The sequence below is a fragment of the Rhineura floridana genome, chromosome 7, assembly GCF_030035675.1.
Source record: "Rhineura floridana isolate rRhiFlo1 chromosome 7, rRhiFlo1.hap2, whole genome shotgun sequence".
In the NCBI taxonomy this organism is placed as follows: Eukaryota; Metazoa; Chordata; class Lepidosauria; order Squamata; family Rhineuridae; genus Rhineura; species Rhineura floridana.
The window spans coordinates 51,345,624-51,371,720 of record NC_084486.1 but is presented as its reverse complement, the minus strand read 5'-3'; the positions used below and the strand labels follow the sequence as shown (position 1 = coordinate 51,371,720).

General features: G+C 42.5%; 1 protein-coding gene across 20 annotated transcripts in view; it reads left to right on the top strand.

Annotated features, from left to right (window-relative positions):
- ADGRA1 (adhesion G protein-coupled receptor A1) overlaps window positions 1-26,097 on the top strand; it is a 588,775-nt gene that overhangs the window by 512,737 nt on the left and 49,941 nt on the right. For all 20 annotated transcript variants that reach the window (XM_061635602.1, XM_061635607.1, XM_061635603.1 and 17 more), the window contains one exon: window positions 10,328-10,473. In XM_061635602.1, coding sequence (XP_061491586.1) covers window positions 10,328-10,473 — 146 coding nt within the window. The remainder of the gene's footprint in view (window positions 1-10,327; window positions 10,474-26,097) is intronic.

The window sequence follows — 26,097 nt, the reverse complement described above, 5'->3', positions numbered from 1 at the left end:
AGGGGCCCCTAGAAATCTCACCGCTCGGAGACTGGAGTGGCACGCAACAGTATTTACTCTGGTTTTCAGCTGAAAAAGCTTCTTAGTGTGGTGTACACCAAGTGTGGTGTACCTGGCATGTATAACCGAGACCTGGGTGGCTGATCAGGGAGGAGTTGCTCTTTCCCAGCTTTGTCCACCCGGGTATTTGGTTCAGCACTGTGGTAGATCTGAGGGCCGGGGAGGGGGGGGTCGCTGTGGTCTATAGGAGTTCTTTCCCTCTCACCAGGCACCCTGTCCAGATGGCGACTGGTCTGGAATGTCTCCACCTTGTATTGGGCCAGGGAGACAGACTAGGAATACTGTTGGTGTACCGTCCACCTTGCTGCCCAACAGCTTCCTTAGCTGAGCTGACAGAGGTAGTCTCGGAGGTGCTGTTGAGATCCCCTAGACTTTTGGTACTGGGGGATTTCAACGTTCATGCTGAGGCTGTCCTATCTGGCGCAGCTCAGGACTTCATTGCCTCCATGACAACAATGGGACTGTCTCAATTTTCTACCGGCCCAACGCATGTGTCGGGACATACTCTTGATTTGATCTTCGCCACTGGACATGGAGACGGTGATCTGGTGGTGGGGTGTTTTTCATCTACCCCATTGTCATGGACAGATCACCGCTTGTTGAGATTTAGACTTACAGCGGCTCTTTCCCTCCGCAAGGGTGGAGGATCTATTAAGTTGATCCGCTCCCGGAGCCGGATGGATCCCGTAGGTTTTCAGAGGGCTCTGGGAGATTTTCCAGCTGATAGGACCGGTGCTCCTGTCGAGGCCCTGGTCGCACTGTGGAATACAGAAATGACCCAGGCCATTGACATGATCGCTCGTGCGTGCCCCCTCCGGTGTAGAGCTCATACAGCTCCGTGGTATACCCCGGAGTTGAGAGCGATGAAACATGAGAGGAGGAGGCTGGAGTGCAGATGGAGGAAAACTCCCAGTGGATACAATTATGCTTTGGTAAGTGCCACCAATAAGTTGTATACAAAAGCGGTAAGGACAGCAAAGAAGCTTTATTTTGCTGCCTCTATTAGATCATCTCTATGCCGCCCAGCGGAGCTTTTCAAAGTCGTGCGTGGGCTTTTACACTCTGGCCCCCACGATACTATGGAAACATCTGAAGCCCGCTGCAACGAAATTGCTGGACACTTTCAAGATAAGATCGCATGTATCCTCAGGGATCTTGACTCTGATGTTGTGACAGATGAATCTATTGAAGTGTCCGGAGCACGGCCTTGTCCTTCTTTATTGGATGAGTTTCAGTTGGTGCAGCTTGAGGAAGTGGACAAGGTACTTGGAATGGTTCGGGCAACCACGTCTGTTCTGGATCCTTGCCCATCTTGGCTAGTGAAAGCTAGCAGGGCTGGGACCACCGGTTGGGCCAAGGAAGTGGTTAATGCCTCCTTGAGGGAGGGAGTAGTCCCTGGTAGCCTCAAGGAGGCAGTAGTGAGACCTCTTTTAAAGAAACCCTCCTTGGACCCAGATAATTTGAACAACTATAGACCGGTGGCGAATGTCCCTTTTTTGGGCAAGGTTTTGGAACGGGTGGTTGCCAGCCAGCTCCAGGCGCTCTTGGATGAAACCGATTATCTAGATCCATTTCAATCCAGTTTTAGGCCCGGTTTTGGCACTGAAACAGCCTTGGTCGCCCTGTATGATGACCTTTGTCGGGAGAGGGACAGGGGGAGTGTGACTCTGTTGATTCTCCTTGATCTCTCAGCGGCGTTTGATACCATCGACCATGGTATCCTTCTGGGGAGACTTGCGGAGTTGGGTGTCAGGGGCACTGCTTGGCAGTGGTTCCGCTCCTATTTCGTGGATCGTCACCAGAAGGTAGTGCTTGGGGAACATCACTCGACACCATGGACTCTCCATTGTGGAGTCCCCCAAGGGTCGGTCTTGTCCCCCATGCTTTTCAACATCTACATGCAGCCGCTGGGTGCGGTCATCAGGAGTTTTGGAGTGTGTTGCCATCAATATGCTGATGACATGCAGCTCTATTTCTCCTTTTCATCTTCTTCAGGTGAGTCTGTTGATGTGCTGAACCATTGCCTGACCGCGATAATGGACTGGATGAGAGCTAATAAACTGAGACTCAATCCAGACAAGACCGAGACACTGTTGGTGAGCGCCTTCCCTGCTCAGATGGTGGATGTTCACCCTGTTCTGGATGGGGTTACACTCCCCCTGAAAGAACAGGTATGTAGTTTGGGGGTTCTTTTCGACTCTTCCTTGTCTCTCAAGGCCCAAGTGGCCTCGGTGGCACGGAATGCATTTTACCATCTTCGTCTGGTAGCCCAGCTACGCCCCTATCTGGACAGGGACGACCTCGCCTCCGTTGTTCATGCTCTGGTAACTTCAAGATTAGATTACTGTAATGCGCTCTACGTAGGGCTGCCCTTGAAGACAGTTCGGAAGCTTCAGCTGGTGCAGAACGCGGCTGCCAGACTATTGACGAGGACCAGTCGGTCTTCGCATATAACACCTATTCTGGCGCGTCTGCACTGGCTTCCTATTTGCTTCCGGGCGAGATTCAAGGTGCTGGTTTTAACCTATAAAGCCTTACACGGCGTGGGACCTCAATACCTTGTGGAACGCCTCTCTCGCTACGAACCTACCCGTTCACTTCGTTCAGAATCTAAGGCCCTCCTCCGGGTACCAACCCATTGGGAAGCCTGGAGGGTGGTCACCAGATCTAGGGCCTTTTCTGTGGTGGCCCCTGAGTTGTGGAACAGCCTCCCCGAAGAGGTACGCCTGGCGCCTACACTCCTATCTTTTCGGCGCCAGGTAAAGACCTTTTTATGCTCCCAGGTATTTTAATCTTTTAATCTTCTTAACCTTTCTAATCTTTTAATCTGTATTTTCTTTACTTTGTGCTGTATTCTGTTTTTGTCGTGTTTTTTGTTGTTTGTATATGTTTTTGTGGTCTTTTATCTGTCGGAAGGCAGAGCTGGGGTCCCAATCCCGGGGAGCTGGATCCCGGAGAGTTGGGAGAAGAGTATTCGGATGGATGGCAGAGGGAGGGGGGAGGAACTTCCCCCCTTTGGAGCGAAGACAAAACAGGAACTGCCAGTGATGAGGTCGCTTAGCAACGGGGAGCCTGAGCCCTCCCTGGACATTCTCACGCCTCCCCCTCTTTCAGGCTCAGAGCAAGAGGGGGAAGAGGGAGGGCTGCTCACAGCCAAAAAGCGGAGAGACAGTTTACCATCAGCCCCTCCCCTATCCCCCATCCTGGAATCGGAAACTTCAGAAGAGGAGGAGGTGATGCTTCCCCCCTCACCGCGCACACGCAGACAGCTGAAAAGACAGGAGAGAAGGGGGGGAAGGCGGGCAGTACCTGAGGGGCAGTTAAGGAGGAGCGAAAGATTGCGCGCCCGTTTGGCCCCTTCATAAAGAACAGGCGGGAAGAAGTCCCTTGCTCTGTCAACTTTCTCCCAATGCCGCAGGACCTGTATCCCTGTATTGATTCATGAGAAAATGCAGTCTTTGTTTGGACATTACCCTAATAAAACACAAATTAACTACAATCGTTGGTCTGGTTCCTGAGTCACATCCTGGGCCTGACAGCTTGACAGAGCCACCTAAATCACCCTCAACGCTCTCTTCACTTGACTGGGACAAGATGTCAAAGGGAGCAGCGGGGGGGACGAACCCCACTTCTGAGACGGAAGAAGTGGAACTCCTGAGGACTAAGGTAGCTGATTTGCAGACAGATGTTCAAGCCCTGCTAGCAGCAGTCAAGGTGCTGAAGACGGATAATCAAACCTTGAAGGCCACGATAGACCAGATGCGAACAGCCCCTCCAGCTGCCGTAGTAAAGGTTCCCATTGGATTGCCCCCAAAATACGCGGGACAAAGTGATCAGTTGGCAACCTTCGTGGCTCAATGTGAGTTATATCTGGATGTCAGGCACATGGAATTTCCAGACGATGGGGCTCAAGTAGCTTTCGTGATTAGCCTCCTGGAGGGAGAAGCTGCAAAATGGGTGACTCCGTATCTCGTGAGAAAGGATACTGTCTTAGGAAGGTACAGAGGATTTATACAGGAGATGACCGAGATGTTTCAAGACCCGCAAAGGGCTGAAACAGTAGCGCGGCAACTAGGCGCTCTGAAGCAAGCTAAAGGGACTGTTTCCGAGTACACTAACGCTTTTAAAATTCTGTCCCAGGAAACTGGTTACAATGACGCCGCCCTGATGTTTATGTACCGGAGTGGATTAAATGCTGAAATCCTGGATGAGTTGGCCAGGACCTCCCCCCCCGCTGACCTACCAGGGCTCATCCGGCTATGCCTACAGATAGATCACCGGATGGAAGGAAGGCGCCTGGAAAGGAAGCAGGAGGTCCCGAGATACTCAGCCTCGGCATCCCGCAACAAGACCCTTCCCACTGCAGGGATGGCAGGTAATGCAACTGAGGGACAGGGAGGGGCTAGGCCAAGACTGTCGGAAGAAGAAAAGGAAAGATGACGCCGGGAACGTTTATGCTTTTATTGTTCAAAGCCGGGCCATGTGGCCAGAGACTGTGGACTGAAAGGGGGGAAAGCCGAGCCATCGGGAAACTAGAACACCCAGTCCACGTGCAGGCCGGTGGACTGGGGGCAGCGTTGTATAAAGGCCCCCCAACGATCCAACCTCCCTCAGAGGGGGTGTTGGTCTTGCCTATTCGGATTACAACTTCCAGAGGAGTGGTGTTTAATTCCACTGCCTTAATTGACAGTGGAGCCTCCACAAATTTTATTGATGCAAAGTTAGTCAAGCGTCATGGAATTTCCCGGTGGAAACTGGACGCTCCCCTAGCTGTGGAGACTATCGATGGGAGACCCCTGAAGTCAGGAGGGGTGACACAAGCCACGGAGGAAGTGAAACTTCAAATCCCTGGGCACGAAGAGTTCATTTCGCTATACGTGTCAGATCTCTCGAACTTTGAGGTGATTCTGGGAATGCCCTGGCTAGCAAAGCATGAACCCAAAATAAGTTGGAAGGAGGCGGTGGTGTGGTTCACCTCACAGTATTGCCAGGAGAACTGTCAACCTGAAGGAATCAAGAACACCTTAGCGGGGGCAGTGCAAGAGATCGAGCAAGTGACCCTGCCGCCAAAGTATGAAGAATTCAAAGATGTGTTTGATGAAAAAGAGGCAGAGACTTTACCCCCCCACCGCCCTTACGACTGTGCAATTGATCTAGTGCCAGGAGCCAGCATCCCATCAGGGAGAATCTACTCTCTCACAGAGAATGAGAGGGAGGCCCTGAAGGAATTCCTGGATAAAAACCTGAGGCGAGGATTCATACGCCCCTCACAATCCCCTGCTGGAGCGCCACTATTGTTTGTGAAAAAGAAGGGGGGGAACTCAGACCCTGTAACGACTATCGCGCATTGAACCAGATCACCATCCCCAACAGCTACCCGCTGCCCCTGATCTCAGAGTTGCTGGACCGACTGCGCTCTGCAAAAATCTTCACGAAGTTGGATTTGAGAGGAGCGTACAATCTGATCAGAATGAAGGAGGGAGATGAATGGAAAACAGGATTCTTGACCGCTTACGGACAGTATGAATACCTGGTCATGCCGTTCGGGCTTTGTGGAAGTCCAGGAATTTTTCAAAAATTCATGAACGACGTGTTTAGAGACTTGTTGGACACATATGTAATCTGTTACTTAGATGATATCCTGGTGTTCTCAAAGAACCAGGAAGACCACGACCAGCATGTGAAGACGGTGTTGAAGAGACTGAGAGAAAATCACCTGTATGCTAAATTAGAGAAATGTGGATTTGACCTCAAGTCTCTAGACTTCCTTGGATATCGAATCTCAGCGGAAGGCGTGGAGATGGACCCAGGGAAAGTAAGCTGCATATTGGACTGGGGCCAACCTGTCACCAAAAAGGATGTACAACGGTTTTTGGGGTTTGCCAATTATTACAGAAAGTTCATTCCAGGGTTTTCCAAATTAACAGCTCCTCTGACTGACTGTTTAAGGGGGAAGAAGAAGTTTCAATGGACAGAGAACGCCACCGAGGCCTTTGAGGAGCTGAAGAGAAGGTTTGCTACTGAGCCCATTCTGCGCTTTACTGATCCGAACCGCCCTTTCGTAGTGGAAGCAGATGCTTCAGATTTTGCCATCGGGGGGGTCCTGCTACAATTAGACCAAGAAGGGAAGGAGCTGCACCCCTGTGCGTACTTCTCTCGGAAGTTAAAGCCTGCAGAGAAGAACTACACAGTTTGGGAGAAGAAGCTGCTGGCCATCAAGGACTCTTTTGAAAACTGGAGACAATACCTAGAGGGGACCTCTCATCGAATTGAAGTGCGCTCCGACCACAAGAATCTTGAAAGCCTCCAAACAGCCAGAAAGCTGAACCAGAGACAGATAAGATGGTCCCAGTTCTTCACTAGGTTTAACTTCCAGATTACTTACCATGCCCAAGCCAAAAATCAGAGAGCGGATGCCTTATCCAGACAGCCACAATACAAAGAAAGTGAATCCGAGGACCAGCCTCAGTACGTAATCCCGCCAGAGAAATTAATGTTGGGAGTATGCCAGCCTTCATGGGAAGAGGAACTCAAAAAGGCACAACAAGAAGATGCAGACATGCTAAAATATCAGCAGGAGACGGGACAAGGTCAAGACTCAGAAGTAACCTTTCACTGGAGAAATGGACTGTTATGGTTCAAAACCACCAGATATGTGCCAGAAGGGGAATTAAGGCTCAGAATCCTATGCCAGTGTCATGATTCCATCACAGCGGGACACTTTGGGATTTACAAGACCATTCAGAACGTGGCCAAGGACTTCTGGTGGCCTAAAATGTGTCGGGATATTGAGAGTTATGTAAAGTCCTGCTCTGTCTGTCTGCGGACAAAAACACAAACAGGGACACCAGCAGGACTGTTACAACCGTTGCCTGTCCCACACGAACCCTGGAAGGACCTCTCCATGGATTTTATAACTGATCTACCCAAGTCCCAAGGAATGACAGCCATCTTAGTAGTGGTGGATCTACTTACCAAAATGGCACACTTTCTTCCTTGTGCAGGGGCCTTAGAGGCTAAAGAAACGGCCAAGTTATTCATAAAAGAAGTCTACCGGCTGCATGGATTGCCAAACAGCGTAGTCTCAGACCGAGGAACTCAGTTCACAGCCAAATTTTGGAAAGCAATGTGGAAACAGTTGCAGACGGAATTAAAACTGTCCTCCGCCCATCACCCCCAGACAGATGGGCAGACGGAACGCTTGAACGCCGTTTTGGAAAGATATTTACGAAGTTATGTGTCCTATCAACAGACCGACTGGGTATCATATTTGCATTTTGCAGAGTTCGCCTACAACAATTCTCTGCACTCCAGCACTCAACAAACCCCGTTCTTCGCTAATTATGGATTCCATCCTAAAGTCTTTCCAAGCAGCTCAGAAGGAATGCTGGTACCGGCAGCTGAGAACTTCCTTAAGGAATTGCAAGCGGCGCAACAGACACTGAAACAGCAGTTAAACGAAGCCAAAACGGAGTACAAGCGAGTTGCTGACCTGCACAGGAAGGAGCCCCCCCCCTTCAACCGGGAGACCAGGTATGGCTGTCCACCCGCTTCCTCCAGATGCCGGGCAAATGTAGAAAATTACAAGACAAGAGGGTGGGTCCTTTCAAAATAGAAACTCAAATCAATCCCGTGGCGTACCGACTGAAGCTGCCTGACACGTTTAAAATACATCCTGTGTTCCATCAATCCCTCTTAACGAAAGCCGCCCCTCCCAGTGAGTTACGACCGGAGGAACCTCCCGGAGCTCCACTCCTGGTAAATGAGCAGCTTGAGTTTGAAGTTGAGGAGATCTTAGATTCCAGGATCAGACGCCACAAGCTGCAGTACTTGATTCACTGGAAAGGCTATGGGGTGGCTGACAGATCATGGGAAGATGCAGCTGATGTGCATGCTCCAGAATTGGTAAAACTTTTCCATCAATGTTTTCCACACCGTCCCAAGCCAGACAAGGGGAGGGGGGCACAGCCTGGGAGGGGGGATGGTGTCGGAAGGCAGAGCTGGGGTCCCAATCCCGGGGAGCTGGATCCCGGAGAGTTGGGAGAAGAGTATTCGGATGGATGGCAGAGGGAAGGGGGAGGAACTTCCCCCCTTTGGAGCGAAGACGAAACAGAGGAACTGCCAGTGATGAGGTCGCTTAGCAACGGGGAGCCTGAGCCCTCCTTGGACATTCTCACGCCTCCCCCTCTTTCAGGCTCAGAGCAAGAGGGGGAAGAGGGAGGGCTGCTCACAGCCGAAAAGCAGGGAGACAGTTTACCATCAGCCCCTCCCCTATCCCCCATCCTGGAATCGGAAACTTCAGAAGAGGAGGGGGTGATGCTTCCCCCCTCACCGCGCACACGCAGACAGCTGAAAAGACAGGAGAGAAGGGGGGGAAGGCGGGCAGTACCTGAGGGGCAGTTAAGGAGGAGCGAAAGATTGCGCGCCCGTTTGGCCCCTTCTTAAAGAACAGGCGGGAAGAAGTCTCTTGCTCTGTCAACTTTCTCCCAATGCCGCAGGACCTGTATCCCTGTATTGATTCATGAGAAAACGCAGTCTTTGTTTGGACATTACCCTAATAAAACACGAATTAACTACAATCGTTGGTCTGGTTCCTGAGTCACATCCTGGGCCTGACAGATATATTGTATTTTACTTTGTTTGTTCACCGCCCTGAGAGCTATTTTTGCTAAGGGCGGTATATAAATCGAAATAATAAATAAATAAATAAATAAATAAAAATATGTCCCTGCCTTAAAGACACAACATAAAAGGAAAAGGAATTGGGAGGGTGGAAGTAAAAAACAAACCCTAGCGCTAGTTCTTAGTTACAAAGTGCTCATAAGTGGGGGGGTTTAGATGGCAAGAGGCAAAGCAAGCTTCCTGCAATTGCTATGTCTTTGGCTGATGGATGGGGCCAGGTTAGTTTCCCATTTGCTGTGACATTCTTCCTGTGAGGCCGGGGATGCAGAATCCCAGTGGCCCATAGACCCCTGACCAATGTCAGAGAGCAGAGTGTACTGGTCTTTAACTCTACAGTTCCAGTGCAGCTTTCTGACAGGGAGGAGAGAGTGTTCTTTCTAGCAGGGAAGAGGGAAGAGAACTCCCTGCATCTGCTCTTTCTTTGGCCGATGTATGGGACTAGGTTGATCTCCCCACTTGCCGTGAGATTCTTTCCCCGGGCCATAATCATCTGGTCGCTATGGGACAGAGTAGAAATGATAACAGTGGCTATAGTTTGATTGTCTTTTCTTGTCTGTACTGTGTACCTAGTGGAGAAGTTATGTGCTGATGCACTCAGGTGTTAGATTACATTGGTGGGGCTGTGCAGGAAGATTGACACTGACAGGAAAGATCTTAGGTTAGCAGCCTGAGGCATCTTTATTATTATTGGTTATTGCTGAGATTTGCCACCGAGGGCTGTTGGATTTGGGGCCAGTGTATAGATTACTTTAGGGATACAGATGACCTGTGAAACCCAGAGGTGAGAGACTGACATACCTGAACACCTGAAGGGATGTGGATTGTGGGAATGGCATAATTAAATGACTACCTCTCATCTAAGACAGGGGCAGGCTGTCTTAGCTAGTAGCAGATAAAGTTGCCTGGCAGTTCCTGCAGATGTTAGGATAATGCACAGTTAAGACACCACTTCAGAACTTGTTGGAATAATGTTTAATAAATGTGACCCTAGTTCAATCCATTTTCTTGTGTCTCGCCTCTTTATCTGTATAAAGATTTGCAGGATTTGGCTGCAAACAGTGGCTCTTGAGATATAATCACATATCTGAAAGATGTTATTTCCTTTCCACATGGAAAAAACGGGAGCAAAGTGTCTGCACAGATGGGGCTTAAGTTTAATATCTACATGATCCTATCAGTTAACTAATATTCCTTTATTTTTTAAACATAAGCACTTTTCCCTCCTTTTTTTTCTTAGTTTAAACAGGACGAGAGCATCATGACAGCAAGTGTTTCACCTAAAGAAACCTTGCACATTTTGTCTGTTCTATTTTATAAAATTCCTACAGGTTTTCTCAGGTACTGGCAAGGTTAAGCACCAGCTTAAGTCAGAGATACCACTTGATTTCAGTTCACTTTCATTTTTTCCCAAAGATTAAAAGGAACTAGAGAAATTCAAAGAAGTTGTTAAAGCAACCACAAATTCATTTCATTTTGCAAAAACATCAGCATACTTGTAAACATGTATAACAGTATGATTGTTACAGCATATCTTCTTTTCATAGCCATTTGTTGATTCTTACTAACTGTCACCATTTTATTTTAGATTGGCATAGTATTGCATTATTCTACGCTCTCTACAATGCTGTGGATTGGAGTGACTGCAAGGAATATTTATAAGCAAGTCACAAAAAAGCCTCAGACCTCCCAAAACAGTGACCAGCCTTCTTATCCAAAGCAGCCCTTGCTCAGGTATGGATGATTATAATTATTGTTTCTGTAAGATACACTCTTACAATTTAAGCTTTGAATCCTTCAGATCAAGTATAGTTGAAATGTAAACATTCCTGTGTGTCTGGGAATTGTGGAAATGTTTTCAAACTTTGAGGGTTTTTTTTTCAAAACTTGCACCAAATATGTAGAAGTTGTATTAAAAATTGATACCTTTTCTGTGTAGCGCATAGGGTCAAGAGATGACTTCAGATATGTATCTGTCTTTCCTAAGTCCACTAAATTTTGTATGCAGATCCTTCCCACCACTTTAAAAGTGGTGTGTCTATTATACTGCTGTAAATAACCAGAAATGTGTAGTTCAGGCATATATCTGTGTGAGTGTTGAGTATTACAACCACACAAAAACCCCACAGACTTTGGTGCAGTAACTGAAACTTCTTGCTATCTGATCAGCTGAGAGGGCACAATGCAACCGAGTAGCCACTTAACTCAGTAGTGGCAATTACCAAGTAGTAAAGTCTAAGCAGATGCCTGGTTTGAACCTGAAGCCTTGTGCCTACGTGCTTCTTCCTCATACCACCCAAACCTTTTTCCCTTCTCAGTGCGCTGCTGCTATCTATCATCTATCATTATTATTATTATTATTTATTCAGTTTATATCCCGCCCGACTAGCCAACAGCTCTCTGGGCGGCAAACATAACAACATATACAATAATAAAATTACAAAGTCAGTATAACAAATATAAAAATACACCATCTAAAATAGAAATTACAACATTTACATAAATAACTTAAATTAAAATGCCTCAGAGAAGAGAAAGGTTCTAACCTGGCGCCGAAAGGATAATAGTGTCGGCGCCAGGCGTTCCTCCTCAGGGAGACTATTCCATAATTCGGGGGCCACCACTGAGAAGGCCCTAGATCTTGTTACTACCCTCCGGGCCTCCCTATGGGTCAGGACCCGGAGGAGGGCCTTCGTAGTAGACCGTAGTGTACGAGCCGGTTCGTAATGGGAGAGGCGTTCCTGCAGGTATCGTGGTCCTGTGCCGTATAAGGCTTTATAGGTTAAAACCAACACTTTGAATCTGGCCCGGTAGCATATTGGAAGCCAGTGCAAGCGAGCCAGAACAGGTGTTATATGCTCAGACCGCTTAGTTCTTGTTAGCAGTCTGGCTGCCGTATTTTGCACTAGCTGTAGCTTCCGAACCGTCTTCAAAGGTAGCCCTACGTAGAGTGCGTTGCAGTAGTCCAAACGTGAGGTTACCAGAGCATGAACCACTGATGTAAGGTCCTCCTTACTCAGATAGGGACGTAGCTGGGCTACCAACCGAAGTTGGTAGAATGCATTCCGTGCCACCGAGGCTACATGGGCCTCAAGTGACGGGGAAGAGTCTAAAACGACTCCCAAACTACGAACCTGATCCTTTAGGGGGAATGTAACCCCGTCCAGGACAGGGTATGTATCCACCATCTGACCAGAGAAACCATCTACCTATCATCTGTCTATCTATCGACTATCTATCATCTACCTATTATCTATCTATCTATTGGAGCCTCAGAAGCCTTCCATTAACAATAGTTTTCTATTACATCCAAACTGGGTAACTCTAGATCAGAACAAGGCAGGATACGAAACCATGGTTTGAACTGGTTTAAGATCCTGGCTTATTGTGATCTAATAACCATAGTTTCCAGGTTTTCATAAATGAAAACTAAGCTTAACTGAATTAATCATGGCACACTGAGAAGGCAAGAGGGAAGGAGTAGTGCAAGGAAGATTAAAGATCATTAACCTTTAACAAATACTAACATATCACAAATATTCACATCAATGCCAACTCCCCATAACAAAATCCAAAACAGTTTTCAAAACAAAGACACCAAAAATAAAATGGCAAAAGACAGGAGTTGTTTATAAGCCTTTTGAAACAGCCAGGTTAACCTTGAGTTATGTTAACAAAGTTCACAGATGGTCTGACCAGCTGTCTGAAACAATATAGTGACATGGCCCAGTACACTTCACTTGGCAAAGGCATTCCACAGGGTGTGTGCCACAACAGAAAAAGCCCTAGCCCTGGTTATCACCAGCTGTGGTTCCCAAGGTTAAGAAAATTGTTATTGGGGCATACAGGAAGAACATATGGATGAAGGTAGTCCTTGAGGTATACAGGTACCAAGCCTTGAATTGAGCCCAGAAACAAACCCGTAATTAGTTAAATTGTACAAAACTGGCTTAATGAAATAAAAATGCCACCTTTGCTTTCATCAATGCATTCATTTGCTTTCAGTCTCAAACTTGAGATTGTCATTTGCTTATAGAGTATTTTCTTTGGCTAGTTAGAGCTAGGTTAAATGGCTAACCTGAACCAGTGAAAGCCAACAAGCCTCCTTCAAGGTAATGGGCTTGATGATTGCAGCTGTTGTATCAGGATTATTGGAGATCTTTCAGCATAGCTGGAATCTGGACAGAGAGTCAGGTAGCACAAGCTGGGCATTACATTGCCCAATGACTTTAAAAGTATGCAGGTTCATGCTAGTTTGCCAACCTCTAAATAAAGTGTTCCCAGCTGACATTTTACCTTGAGGAAGTGTAATCTGCTCTATGACCATATAGTATTTTTTAAAAAAATCTAAAGAAAAGTGCTGCACTTATGTATTCAGACACACACAGAACAATCTGTATTTAGTTACATCACTGTTTGTCTGCTGCTTAAAATATTTTCTAGTCAGAGGAAGTTGATTACAAGGCCTTAAAATCTGTCTAATTGAAAGAAGAAAGCAACATTTAATAGAAGCTCTGAGTGTTCCATCTAAAATGAGAAGCAATGTGTTTTTTTCCTGAGAACCTGAGTTACTCAATTTGTTATTCATTATAATGTTCCTCGCTCAGTAGTTCTTGGTAAAATAAATAGTTGCCAGTTTTGCAAGCTGCAGTAAGGTTATTAAAGTAGAAGATTATTTCAGGCTGCAAAGACCCAGCAAACTGTGTTTACTAAATTCAGCTCCTATGAGAGTTGAAGGAAAATAGACCGTTGGATTTATTGAAAAGATTACTCCAATTAGACTTCTGTTGTAACTGTCATTTTGCAAGTCTGAGGCAGCAACAATAACTAAGTATAGTAACAATGCAGCACTATTTTTGCAGTAACAGAACCTGAAAGCAATTGTTTAATACCTCTCTAAAATTATTCTGTGATTTCTCATAATGGACATCGTAAGCCCTAGAATCACAGCACCTGAAAAATCTAATATAATTCAATAATGCTTTGTGCACTAACTAAGGCAAACAATATTGAAGAATCTATTTCATTTCACATAGAAAATGGGCATATAATACGGAAAATTAAAGTGTCCTTAAAGTACGAGAATGCCTTAAAATTCTAATTAATCTTTTCTCCTTTCTTCCCTTTTGGAAGAGTGATTATGATTTTTACAGTCATCTGACACTGTCAGGATCTGAGGTATTTAGCATTGCAGTCATTGTTATTCCAATTAAATCCCCTTGAGATGGTTAGATTTTTTTTAAAAAGCCTTTAACTGCTGTTGTTTCATTCACATAAAATTTGAAGCTCACTGCTTCGTATTAGTATACTTGAGAAAAGAAGTGAATACTTCCTATATGGCCCTATCCGTTTCTGCACTCCAAAATTCTATATGGTCTTCTTTCTATATACTGTAATCACATTCATATAAATGGCTTGATTAATGTTTTTTCCTATGTTGCACAAATCCAGTTGCTTAGTTTAAAATTGCTATTTTGTTTCCATGCTGTAGCTGTGACTTGTCTTTTAGAGTGTGTGTAGAACTGACTGGTTTTTCCAGCTGGACATATTTTTAGAATACTATTACTGCAAGGGAAGTATGGATTTTTTGTGTGTGATTCAGTAAAGAATATTGTTGCAGACAATTAAGCAATCACTGTACCTTTTAATATATTTTACAAGCTACATTTTTTCAAAGAAACATCAGACTTGAATCAGGTAGAATTGCAGAAATTAGAAAAGTCCCATTATAGGTTTCAAATGTAGGTGAGGGCTTTCTCTGCAGAAGGGTTTCTGCAAATGTGTATGCAATTGCTATATATGCAATTGCCGCCCTGGGCTCCTGCTGGGAGGAAGGGCAGGATATAAATCAAATAATAAATAAATAAATAAATATAGTTCAGTGAACATAAATGCCTCAGATTTCTATTTCTATGCATGTATTTATATTTATATTATGCTTGTGCATACAGCAACCATATTTCTTTGAGGAGTTGCAGGAAAACTGCTTTAGAAACCTCTGGGTTATTATTAAAAAGTATAGATCCATGCAGAGAAATTATTCCTAGAGAATTGTGTCATAAAAAGGAAAAGGCCAGCCAAGCCTTGGTTTTTCTCCATCTTATATTACTAGTCAGTGTTGCTCTATATTTTTCTTTTCTAAGTGGACTGTGCAGTATAATTTTATTGCTTTCAGTAGCTGATTGTTACGTGGGCTCTGTAATGTCTGGCTTAATCTGCTCCTTGTTAAATTGTGATAATAATAACAGCTTCTGCTTCCTGGTGTAGCACTTCATAATATAAAATTAAATATCATAGATTTGTACTTTAAAATGTATTTTCCTTTGCCTGTTAGTGAAATGAGCCAGTAGGTCCTGACTGATCAGCTCTCTTTCCTCATGAGGTTCATCAGATGTCTAAATAACAATAGCGTAACAAATACTTGCTGTGATTCAGTTTCTTCCATGCAAATTTAATGGCTTAAAAGGTTGTAATGTGTGCATAAAAAGTGATAACCTGAAGCTGATTGATGGGCAATGAGCTGCAAGAAGTCCTAATTGTCTCTTTGTCCCAATCCCTTGGACTACACTTGGGAATACTCAGAATGTATTTGCAAGGTGATGGCTAAAATTCTATTGGCACTAACAAACCATACATATGACCAAAATACCTTCAGAAAGACATCTGGTTGTCTATATCAACCTGTAAACTGGTAAAAGGGTTCTACCAGATTAGTACAAGTTTGTGGTAGAGTATGTGGCAGAATTGTTGCTTATTTGGTGAAGATGAAAAAAGCAGTTTGAATATTTGATATGAAAGTTGATGGGATTTGGGAGAAATTGAGCTCTTCCAGATTACCTGTTTGTTGAGCAGTCATCCTAATTTGTATGCAGGGAGATTAGGCAATGGTTCTGATTTTGTTTGCAAGGAGATTAGATGTTGTTTCAAGACAGGTGTTATCTCACACTTTCCAGCATATTTCCCAGTAACTTTCCTTGTCGCAAAAAGTCAGATCTTTTGTTGCTCAAGACCTCAAAATCAACTGTAACTGCACAAGCTGAATTTGCTGGTATGTGATTGAATCCCAGCCAAAGTGCCCATTGTCTGGAACTGATGTTCCAGAAATTATTGCTGTATATTTAATTACCTAGCTTCAGGATTTAAGAATATTGAGTTTTAACTGATACATGATAAAGATGTTCATGGCCACCAATGCCAACATTTGTGCCTGTCACCAACTTTGAGGATGGCTTAATGTAGCTCAGTGAACAGTTTGTTTTTCAAAGCCTACTATGTTCTGTACTGTGTCTCTAAGTAAGAAGCTACTAAGAAAACATGTCTCCAATGTCTCATGTTATGTAGGTTTCCATTGACATTTCCTTAGCTTCATGAACATCTTCCCACTTAGAGGGATGAAGAATTTTGAGCCTCAGGTTGCAGAGTAAATATCTATGGTTAGATAATTAATACATAGCTATACTCTACCATCAATACAAAAGCAAAACAGGAAATATAACTTATGTCTCTGATGTTAATTCAGATGCTTCTCATCTGAGCCAAGGAATACTTAGCTTTTCTTTTGTGTAAGTAATTGTAATGTGTATTTTTAGATCATTTTGAATTGTGCTGTAATTAGCGTAATTCATTAATGAACAATAGACATTTTTAGTCATTCTTATACATTCTCAGGCTTGCATGTTCTTGAATAGCAGAAGTCGATATAAAAGACACAGCTTATAATAGCTACTTTGTAATTCTTTACTTTTTAGCAACCTTTATAACATTTGGAATGAAATTTAAAATACTTGCCAAGAAATTTGAGCAGAAGACGTATGTAGCCTTTTGAATTTTTGCTATAGAACTTGAACCAAAGCACAGTCAATTAAAAATTATAATATTCCACAAAAAGTTGTTTGAATTATCTTATTTTGTATTCCTGGGATCAATTAATAGTGTCCCACAGTATGAAATTATATTAAATAAAAAGTATCAGTTGTGGAAAAAAATTTAAAAAAGTATAATGAAGTGTTGAGAATTTGTATGAAGGAACGAATCTTTTAGTAGTTCTATGGAATTGCATTTGCAACCATATTTATTTATTTATTTATTTATTTATTTATTTATTAGGTTTATATCCCACCCTTCCTCCCAGTAGGAGGAATCTCATTACAATGATATAAAGAGCTGGCTTATACTGGCCTCTTTTGGACATCACAGTAAACCAAACTATGGCTTCCAGGGGGCACACAAACATGCAGCCTGCTAAAGAGGAGTGTGTAGCTGCTTTGCTCCTCCCCAAACTATTTTAGCACAGCACCACACTGAGCTACGAACCCAGCCTCATGGTTATCCTCTCTCCTCGCTAACCGCAAGCTGTAGCCTAGAAGAAACCACTGAGTGTTAAGATTATTCAAGGACCTAGGAAAATGTACTAGGTATAGCTTGTGTAGAGAGTAGAGTGTAGATGTCTAGTTGTATTTTGGACCGAGGCCACATTCACATCATTGAGTCCTAAATAAAATGTGGGTCAGAGGAGTTGCCACATATTCCAGTGTGGTAAAACAGATAGGAAAGCATGCATGGGACTTCTGAACATTAATTACACTGAGGCTATCTACTCCAACTGGAAAATAGCTCTCAGTATTTCCATGCAGGGATCTTTATCATGCCTGCTACCACAGATCCTTTAGCTGAAGACTAGATAGAAAGAAAATGTGATATTGGCTAACCTCTAATTCAGCTCAAGGATATATGTAACAAATGTATATAATGTTTAATATAGCATTTAATTTAACTGCCACTGCACACAAACATTGAATAGTCAAGATGACCTCAGATATGATCCTCTTAAATTATGTTCTTAGATTATCAGATTGAAACACTAAAACTAGGGCTTCTAGGGGTTTTTTTCCTCCCAAAAATGTCCTAGTATTTCCTCCTAAAAATTCTCTTCAAAATCCTCCTCTGTGGATTTTGATGTTGAGTGCTCATTGGCTACACTCTGAGGGCTGAATCCAACTTCCCATGAGCAGAGTACTACTTGTGCAATGGAAATTGTCCTTCCTCTCCGCCCACCCTAAAGCCCCTCACATGCTTCCAAATTTGCTGTGGAGATTCCTCCAGCTCCATAGCAGCTATCAGGGACACACAGGGGACAGGGGAAGAGAAACAGGAAGTCCTGATGTGCAAGCAGACCTTTTTAGCACTTACAAAATGTATCGTGTTTGTTTATCTATCTATTGGAGCTGTTATCAATTTGCAAGGCAGATTACTTTCTAAAAGTAATCTTTTCAAATTCAGTTCAACATGTGTAATCTTGAGCATAATTGGTTAAAAAACAAAGCACCATAGAGATATATTGTTTTTTAAAACCATGTTATTTCTCACTATTACAGGTTGTTACTGGTTTTTGAATTATTGCCAGGCTAACAGGTGAATTTTAAATGTAAAATAAATGAGATTTGTGGGAGTAAAGCAGTTTAAGGATCATAACCAAAATGATTTTAGAAATGGTCTAGTTCCAGTGGGACTTATAAATTATTTCCTCAAACAATAAACTAATATAACTCTGATACTGTATGCTGACACAAATATAAGTGAGTTTACATTGGGTGTTACATCAGATAGTCACATCTCAATCCTCACAAGTTAATCAGATTTTTTGTGATTCAAGTAGTTGCTTCCAGGAAAATGCATAAGTAGTTGCGAAAAGGTGAGGCAAGTTGTAGAGAGCCTGCTAGATAAAATTAGAATGCTGTTTTGCCTCTTTCAGGAAAATGTAGAATTGTGATTAGAAAATATTGGACATAAAATGCTCATGCTCCTACAGGGTATTTGTAGATTGTTTTCCCCTCAGAAGTGGAAGATCATATATTTTCTCACATAAATAGACTGCCATTCAGAAGATCAATTTCTAATGCTTATAAATAAATTCTAACACCTAATAAGTTGGAGTGTCACTGCAGTTAAATTAGAAGATTATAAACTAGAAATATGCATTTAAAACACAAAAATGTTCACTAGCATTAGAGAAAAAGCCATATTGCCATTTATTGATAATTATTGATTAGGGAAACTAAATAATAAATATGCTTAGCTGATGTAAATAACACAAAATTCATAGCAGATAAAAGTGCTATACTGAACCTATTAAGAAAATTCAATAAATTGCAAGAATTTAAGAGTTCTGCTCGACTAGGTGAAAAGTCTATGTATTCCAACATCCAGTTTCCAACAGTGTCTGGCTCGATTATCTATCTATCATCTATCATCTATTTTTACTTCACCTCTTAGTCTGAGTCTTCTGAGGTGGATAATAGCATTTTAAAACAATAGACATATTAAAATCACAAAAATTAATACAAAATAAAATCATACTAAACTAATTCAATCAGTGGCCAGCAATAAAGCATCAATAAAAACAAATACCATTCAAAGCAAGAGAAAACAAGCAATGTCTTTGTCACCTGAATTGAATGGTTTTGGCTGCCTACAAAATTCTGTTCCAAGAGGTGCCAAAGCTGAAAAAGCCCTGCTGTACATTGCTACCTACTGTGTCTCAGAAGATAGTTGCATTTTGAATCAGAGAAAGATTGTAATGGTTGAGAAGCTTAGAATGGGAGCAGGCAGTTTTCCAAGTACCTTTGGCTCAGCTCATTTAAGGCTTTAAAGGCCAAGGCCAGCATTATGATTTAGTTGCTAATGCATCCCTTCAAGCGTGATATGCTCTTAGTATACTATTTATACTAGTTAACAGTGTTGCTGTATTTTGGACTGAGACAACATTCACATCATACATTTATTCCACTATTATTCTGCTTTAAAAAGAGAAGTGTAGTTTGTGAAGAATTATTAGGAAACTCCTATTCGCCTCACAGAGCTAGAGTTGTTTAAAAGTCAGTCTCTCTTCCCAGAGAGCTTTTGGAATTGTAGCTCTATGAGTGTGTGTGAGATCTACAAGTTCCACTTTATGCATTATAGAAAAACAGGGAAGGAGCACACAAGTGGTTCATTACTACAATCAGGCAACTCGTTATTTTGGGGGTTTTGGATTTGAGACATTAACGTAAAAAAGTGCAGTGTTTCATAATGTCTGTCTTTGGTATCTGTGTTAAAAAGCAAGCACTTCTTATCTTTTGCCTTGTTATCATTATTAACTTTGCTTTCTAGAGTCATAATGTCCTTAAAGGAAAATAATTAAACCTGGATAACAGGAAGGGAAAATAGTTTTTCCTGCTTATATCTGCAAATTTATTTTTCTGGGTTGGGAGCACCTCCACTTTGCCCACCCCAAAAAAACCTATTTGCAAAAATAGGGTATAAGATGAGGAAAAGGAAGAAGAAAATGGAGGAATGAGCAGAGGAGAAGCTGCAGGGGTTGAGCACTGAAAAGGAATCAGTGGATGGACCTCTTTTATTCTGTCCTTGCACCCCTCTCTGCTCATTCCTCTGCTTTCTTCTACCTTCCTCCCCACATCTTAAGAGTGGCCTCCCACACAAAATAATAGGCTGCTCAGGTCTGAACACCTGATAAGGAGTAAGGCAAGAGAAGCCAAATGCATGGGCATGGCTGGAGAGCCACATATAAAAGGCAAAGGAAGGAGAAAGCTGACTTGTCTATCGGAATAACACATTTCCTGCACTGCCAAAAGGGGGAGCAGGGACTTCATTCAGCCAAAAGACCTTGGAGCTTATTTTTTCTTAATGTCAGTTAAAGAGAATGCTGCCTTGCAAGCATTCCTCCCAGCATGATTGAGTTTCCATTGAAGAGCAGTGCACATTAGTAGTACGGATTCATACAGCGTTTAGACTATTTTTAGCTGTATAGGGTCCGAATGAAGTCAGTAATGCTATTTGGATGAGTCATAGTATGTGCTCATCAGTCTGGCTGATAGTGTCAAACTGGGATTATGAGGCTACTGCAGCTAAAAACAGGCCACCTCAGAGACTGGCCTTTAAGATGAAGGAACAATTCAGAATTAGGCCTTCAGTCAGCTTTGTTCACATGCCAATGGAATTAATGGAAGGCATCATATTCAGGGCTTCAAGCTTCCCAATACTGCAGCTTCTTTTCCCTTAGGACATTTTCATGAAACGAGAGCCAGGAAGCTTTTACATTTGGAATGCAGCACATCTGAGGGTTTATCCACACGGGAGCCTAATTTCATACTAAAGAAGCAGTGGGGATAAGCCCTCAGATGTGCTGCAGTAGGGAGTAAACATGTAAAATTGGGGACAGGGGCACAAGGAGACAGCATGAAATCAATAGCTTTTCAAGGTCCCCACTTCTTGCCCAATGGTAGCTTCCAATCCATTGTTTTCCTTTCACACAAGTAGATGTTCCTCTGGAAAGGTTTAGTATTGCTGTTTCCTTGTGGCCCTGCCCCCAATTTTACATGTTTACTCCCTCTGGAGTATTGATATTGTTAATGGAGAAGGAAAGGTTTTTTTTGTCAGCTTTATTGTTTCTTGTGAATTGCACAGGTCTCCCAGCTGAAGCCAGGAGAGCACTGAGGTGAAATTGACACAAAACTATATGAAACTGATTAGAGGGTGGAGTGAGCGAAAGGTAAAGTAGGCAGCGGCTACCGCAGCTTGAAAAGAGAGCCAGTGATGGGTTCTAAGAGGGCCCGCCCAATAAAAAAACATCAAAGCAAAGAGCCTATGAAGAGGAGCCCAGCAAAGCTAAGACGGTGTTTCCTTTTCACATTATAATTGGATTGGGTTGATACGGATTTAAAGGGGGAAACTGCTTTATAGCTTCTGCTTGCCTGCAACGTCATGTGAACCATGGGAATTACAAAGGGATGCAAGTAGCACCAGACCCACAATAAATTGCCATGTGGATGAGCCCTGAATGTCATTAACTTATAGAGAAAGAAGACAGCCACTTCAAAACTGAAGATACATTCTGGCCAATGTTGGCTACTCACCTGAAAGATAAGGAGAGTGCAAAACCTGTTGTAAGCATCATTTGTCAGAATTGCCTTTGGTGTACAAGGGAGCATCCTGGCACCTCATGAAAATATACTGAAAATGACATGAATGGTGCCTATACCTTTCAGATTCTTCTGTGCTGGTTCTTATGACTCTCCTTGTCATATGCTTTGTTGTGTTATTCTTTTCTTTTGGTTCTTGCCTTTTGCACCTGCTGCTGCTTGTCTCCTTCAATGTGCTCACCTGCCCTTACTGTCTTCTGGATGACTAGGAACCAGCTGTGGTTGATAGTGGCTCATAGAAAGATGCATTTGTTCATTCAGACTTTGTAATCCATAAGGGTGTTGTAAAAAGATGATGATTTTATTATACAGCCTCGTCAGATTGGGAACTTTGTATACCCCCTGATTTTCCCTCACATTCCAGTTCCCCATCTGTGGTTCTACAGTTTCATAGTGTTCATTTGAAGCACTTCCAACTGTGCATGCAACTTTGTATAATTGCAAAATGCACATCTAATTTTTGCTCTCTCTTTTTTTTTGCTTCCTTTGTATTTTTACTTTAGGATCTCTAAGTACTTGCAATTTACAGAACTTTATAGATTAAGGAGCTGGACTACAACCTGGGAGAGCAGGGTTCGAATCCCCACATAGCCATGAAGCTCATTGGTTGACCTTGGGCCAGTCACTGCCTCTCAGCCCCATGAAAACCCTATTCATAGGGTTACCATAAGTCGGAATCGACTTGAAGGCAGTACATTTACATTTTTATAGACATATGCTTATGGCAAGAGATGTGTAGATAGTCTTCTTTGATACTCAGAGCTCTGAATATCACCCCATTTAACTAGGCAGCCTATTCTGTTTCCAGAAGATTGTCTAAATGGACCTTGGAGCTTGTTTGGAAATCACTCCCCCACCCAAACCCACAATCTCTGTCCCGTGATCTTGAGTTCCAGGCTTGCACTCTTTATGGGCTTCTTCATTCATCCTGATTTGCTTGCACAAAGCTTAAACGGAGGTTAGACACTGTCTGTTCTTTACTGAGCATCCATTCCCATTTAGTTATGAGGTTTTACAACAATGATCATTCATCCTGATTTGTTTGCACTGAGGGTATATGACTTCTAGTCAGTTGATCATTACCCCACACGTTTTAGTGCATTTTCCCATCAGTTTTTTAACCACAAAAAGTCATTGTTGTTTTTAAGTAGATTGCCAGAGCATTTTAAACCACTTTAATTGCACAAACCTAATTTTCCAGTATATGATAGAATCCCTCATGGAAAATAGTGGCAGTCTGAAGGCAACCCCTCTGTTAATCACACACAGAAGGAAATTTTGCACTTATTTGAATGTGGGATTTTTCTGATCTTTTACTATCTAAAAAGGGCCATTGTGGGAAGGAAAAGGATACCCAAATATTTCAGGTAAGCATAACTGTACAATATTCCAGTTGCAGAATTGGAATATGAATGGAAGGGGTATACAAATGTAATTACTCCTCATTGTGCTTAATTAGTCTATTTCTGAAGACAATCGTTCTTGAACTTTGGCTAACCGTTGTGTCACCCACCCACAATGTTCCAGGGAAGGACTGATTCTTGATGTAGCTTTCCTATCATCAGTCAAGATCTGGATGGATTTAAAGCCCTGCTCCTGGCAAAGGATCACAACAGATCCACATGAGATCTGTAAAAGTGCCTCCAACCCTAGTCCCTCCATCATAACAAACCTAATTGAGAAGGAGGGAGATCTTGTGCTTCATTCTAATGATAGTTCCCTGTGAATAGTACAGATGGTCTGTTCTGTCACTCCACTTTTAATGCCACTGTAGGATAAGTAATCCAATTCATAGATCCTTGCATGCAGTAGCAGGAGCCTGCATGCAACTGTGCATGACAATTTCTGCATGCTCACATGTGAAACATATTATTGGGGTTGGGTGGCAAAAAGTAGACCAAGTTCAGAAGGGAGACCCAAGTTCAAAGAAACCTGTTTTGTTGTTATGTGCCTTCAAGTTGATTTGGACTTATGGTGACCCTATGAATTGGTGACCTCCAATACCACCTGTTATAAACCACCCTGTTCAGATCTTGTGAAAGTTCAGGTCTGTGGCTTCCTTTATGGAATAAATCCATCTCTTGTTTGGCCTTCCTCTTTTTCTACTCCCTTCTGTTTTTCCCAGCATTATTGTCTTTTCTAGTGAATCAGGTCTTCTCGTTATGTGTCCAAAGTACGATAACCTTAGTTTCATCATTCTAGCTTCTAGTGATAGTTCTGGTTTAGTTTGTTCTAATACCCAATTATTTGTTTTTTTCACAGTCCATGGTATGTGCAAAGCTCTCCTCCAACACCACATTTCAGATGAGTTGATTTTTCTCTTCTCCGCCATTTTTCACTGTCCAACTTTCACATCCATACATAGAGATTGGGAATACCATGGTCTGAATGATCCTAACTTTAGTGTTCAGTGATACATCTTTGCATTTGAGGACCTTTTCTAGTTCTCTCATAGTTGCACTCCCCAGTCATAGCCATCTTCTGATTTCTTGACTATTGTCTCCATTTTGGTTAATGACTGTGCCAAGGTATTGATACTCCTTGACAAGTTCAATGTCCTCATTGTCAACTGTAAAGTTACATAAATCTTCTGTTGTCATTACTTTAGTCTTCTTGATGTTCAGCTGTAGTCCTGCTTTTGTGCTTTCCTCTTTAACTTTCATCAGCATTCGTTTCAAATCGTTACTGGTTTCTGCTAGTAGTATGGTATCATCTGCATATCTTAAATTATTGATATTTCTCCCTCCAATTTTCACACCTCCTTCATCTTGGTCCAATCCTGCTTTCCATATGATATGTTCTGCATAGAGATTAAACAAATAAGGTGATAAAATACACCCCTGCCTCACACCCTTTCCAATGGGGAACCAATCGGTTTCTCCATATTCTGTCCTTACAGTAGCCTCTTGTGCAGAGTATAGGTTGTGCATCAGGACAATGAGATGCTGTGGCACACCCATTTCTTTTAAAGCATTCCATAGTTTTTCATGCTGTATCTATAAAGCACAGGTTGGTTTTCTTCTGAAATTCCTTGCTACGTTCCATTATCCAACATATGTTTACGATATGATCTCTGGTACTTCTTCCTTTTCTAAATCCAGCTTGGACGTCTGGCATTTCTTGTTCCATATATGGTAAGAGCCTTTGTTGTAGAAGCTTGAGCATTACTTTACGTGCATGGGATATTAAAGCAATAGTCTGATAATTACTGCATTCCCTGGGATCCCCTTTCTTTGGAATGGGATATATATTGAACGCTTCCAGTCTGTGGGCCATTGTTTAGTTTTCCATATTTGTTGACAAATTTTTGTCAAAATTTGGATGGATTCAGTGTCAGCAACTTATAGCAACTCTGTTGGTATGCCATCTGTTCCTGGTGATTTGTTTCTTCCAAGTATTTTAAGAGCAGCTTTCACCTCACATTCTAAAATTTCTGCTTCTTCATCATATGGTTCCTTCTTGAATGAATCTGTCATCCTGTCATCTCTTTTATAGAGTTCTTCAGTGTATTGCTTCCATCTTTCTTTTATTTCATCTCTGTCAGTCAGTGTGTTCCCCTATTGTTTATTCAACATCCCTACTCTTGGTGTAAATTTCCCTTTAATTTCTCTAATCTTTTGACATAGGGCTCTTCTACCTTTTTTGTTGTCCTCTTCTATTTCTATACAATAACTATTGTAATAGTTCTCTTTGTCCCTACGTACTAGTCACTGTATTATTGCAATTAGGGTTCTGACCATGTTTCTGTCTCCTTTTGCTTTTGCTTTCCTTCTCTCTTTAACCATTTTAAGAGTTTTCTCAGTCATCCATTGAGGTCTTTCTCTTTTTTTAACTAGAGATATTGTCTTTTTGCATTCTTCCCTGATAATGTCTTTGACTTCAATCCATAGTTCTTCTGGTTCTCTATCAACTAAGTTTAAAGCCTCAAATCTGTTTATTTGATCTTTATATTCTTCTGGGATGTTATTTAAATTGTATTTTGGCATTATGATTGCTTTGTTGTTCTCCTTTAGCTTTACTCTGATTTTCGATAGTACCCATTCATGATATGTACCACAGTCTGCTCCTGGTCTTGTTTTTGCAGAAAGTATGGAACTTCTCCATCTTTTGCTCCCAATTATATAATCAATTTGATTCCTATATTGACCATTTGGTCATGTCCACATGTACATTCGTCTTTTTGGCTTCTCAAAAAATGTGTTTGCAAGAGAAAAACGTACTGAATTCTGTGAAGCCAATTTATTTTCCTTCATTTCTATATCCTAAGCCCCATTTCCCCACAATTTCTAGTTCTTCTCTGTTCCCTACTTTTGCATTCCAGTCCCCCATGATTGTCATCACATCTTGTTTTCATGTGTGATAAATTTCTTCCTGTACTGCT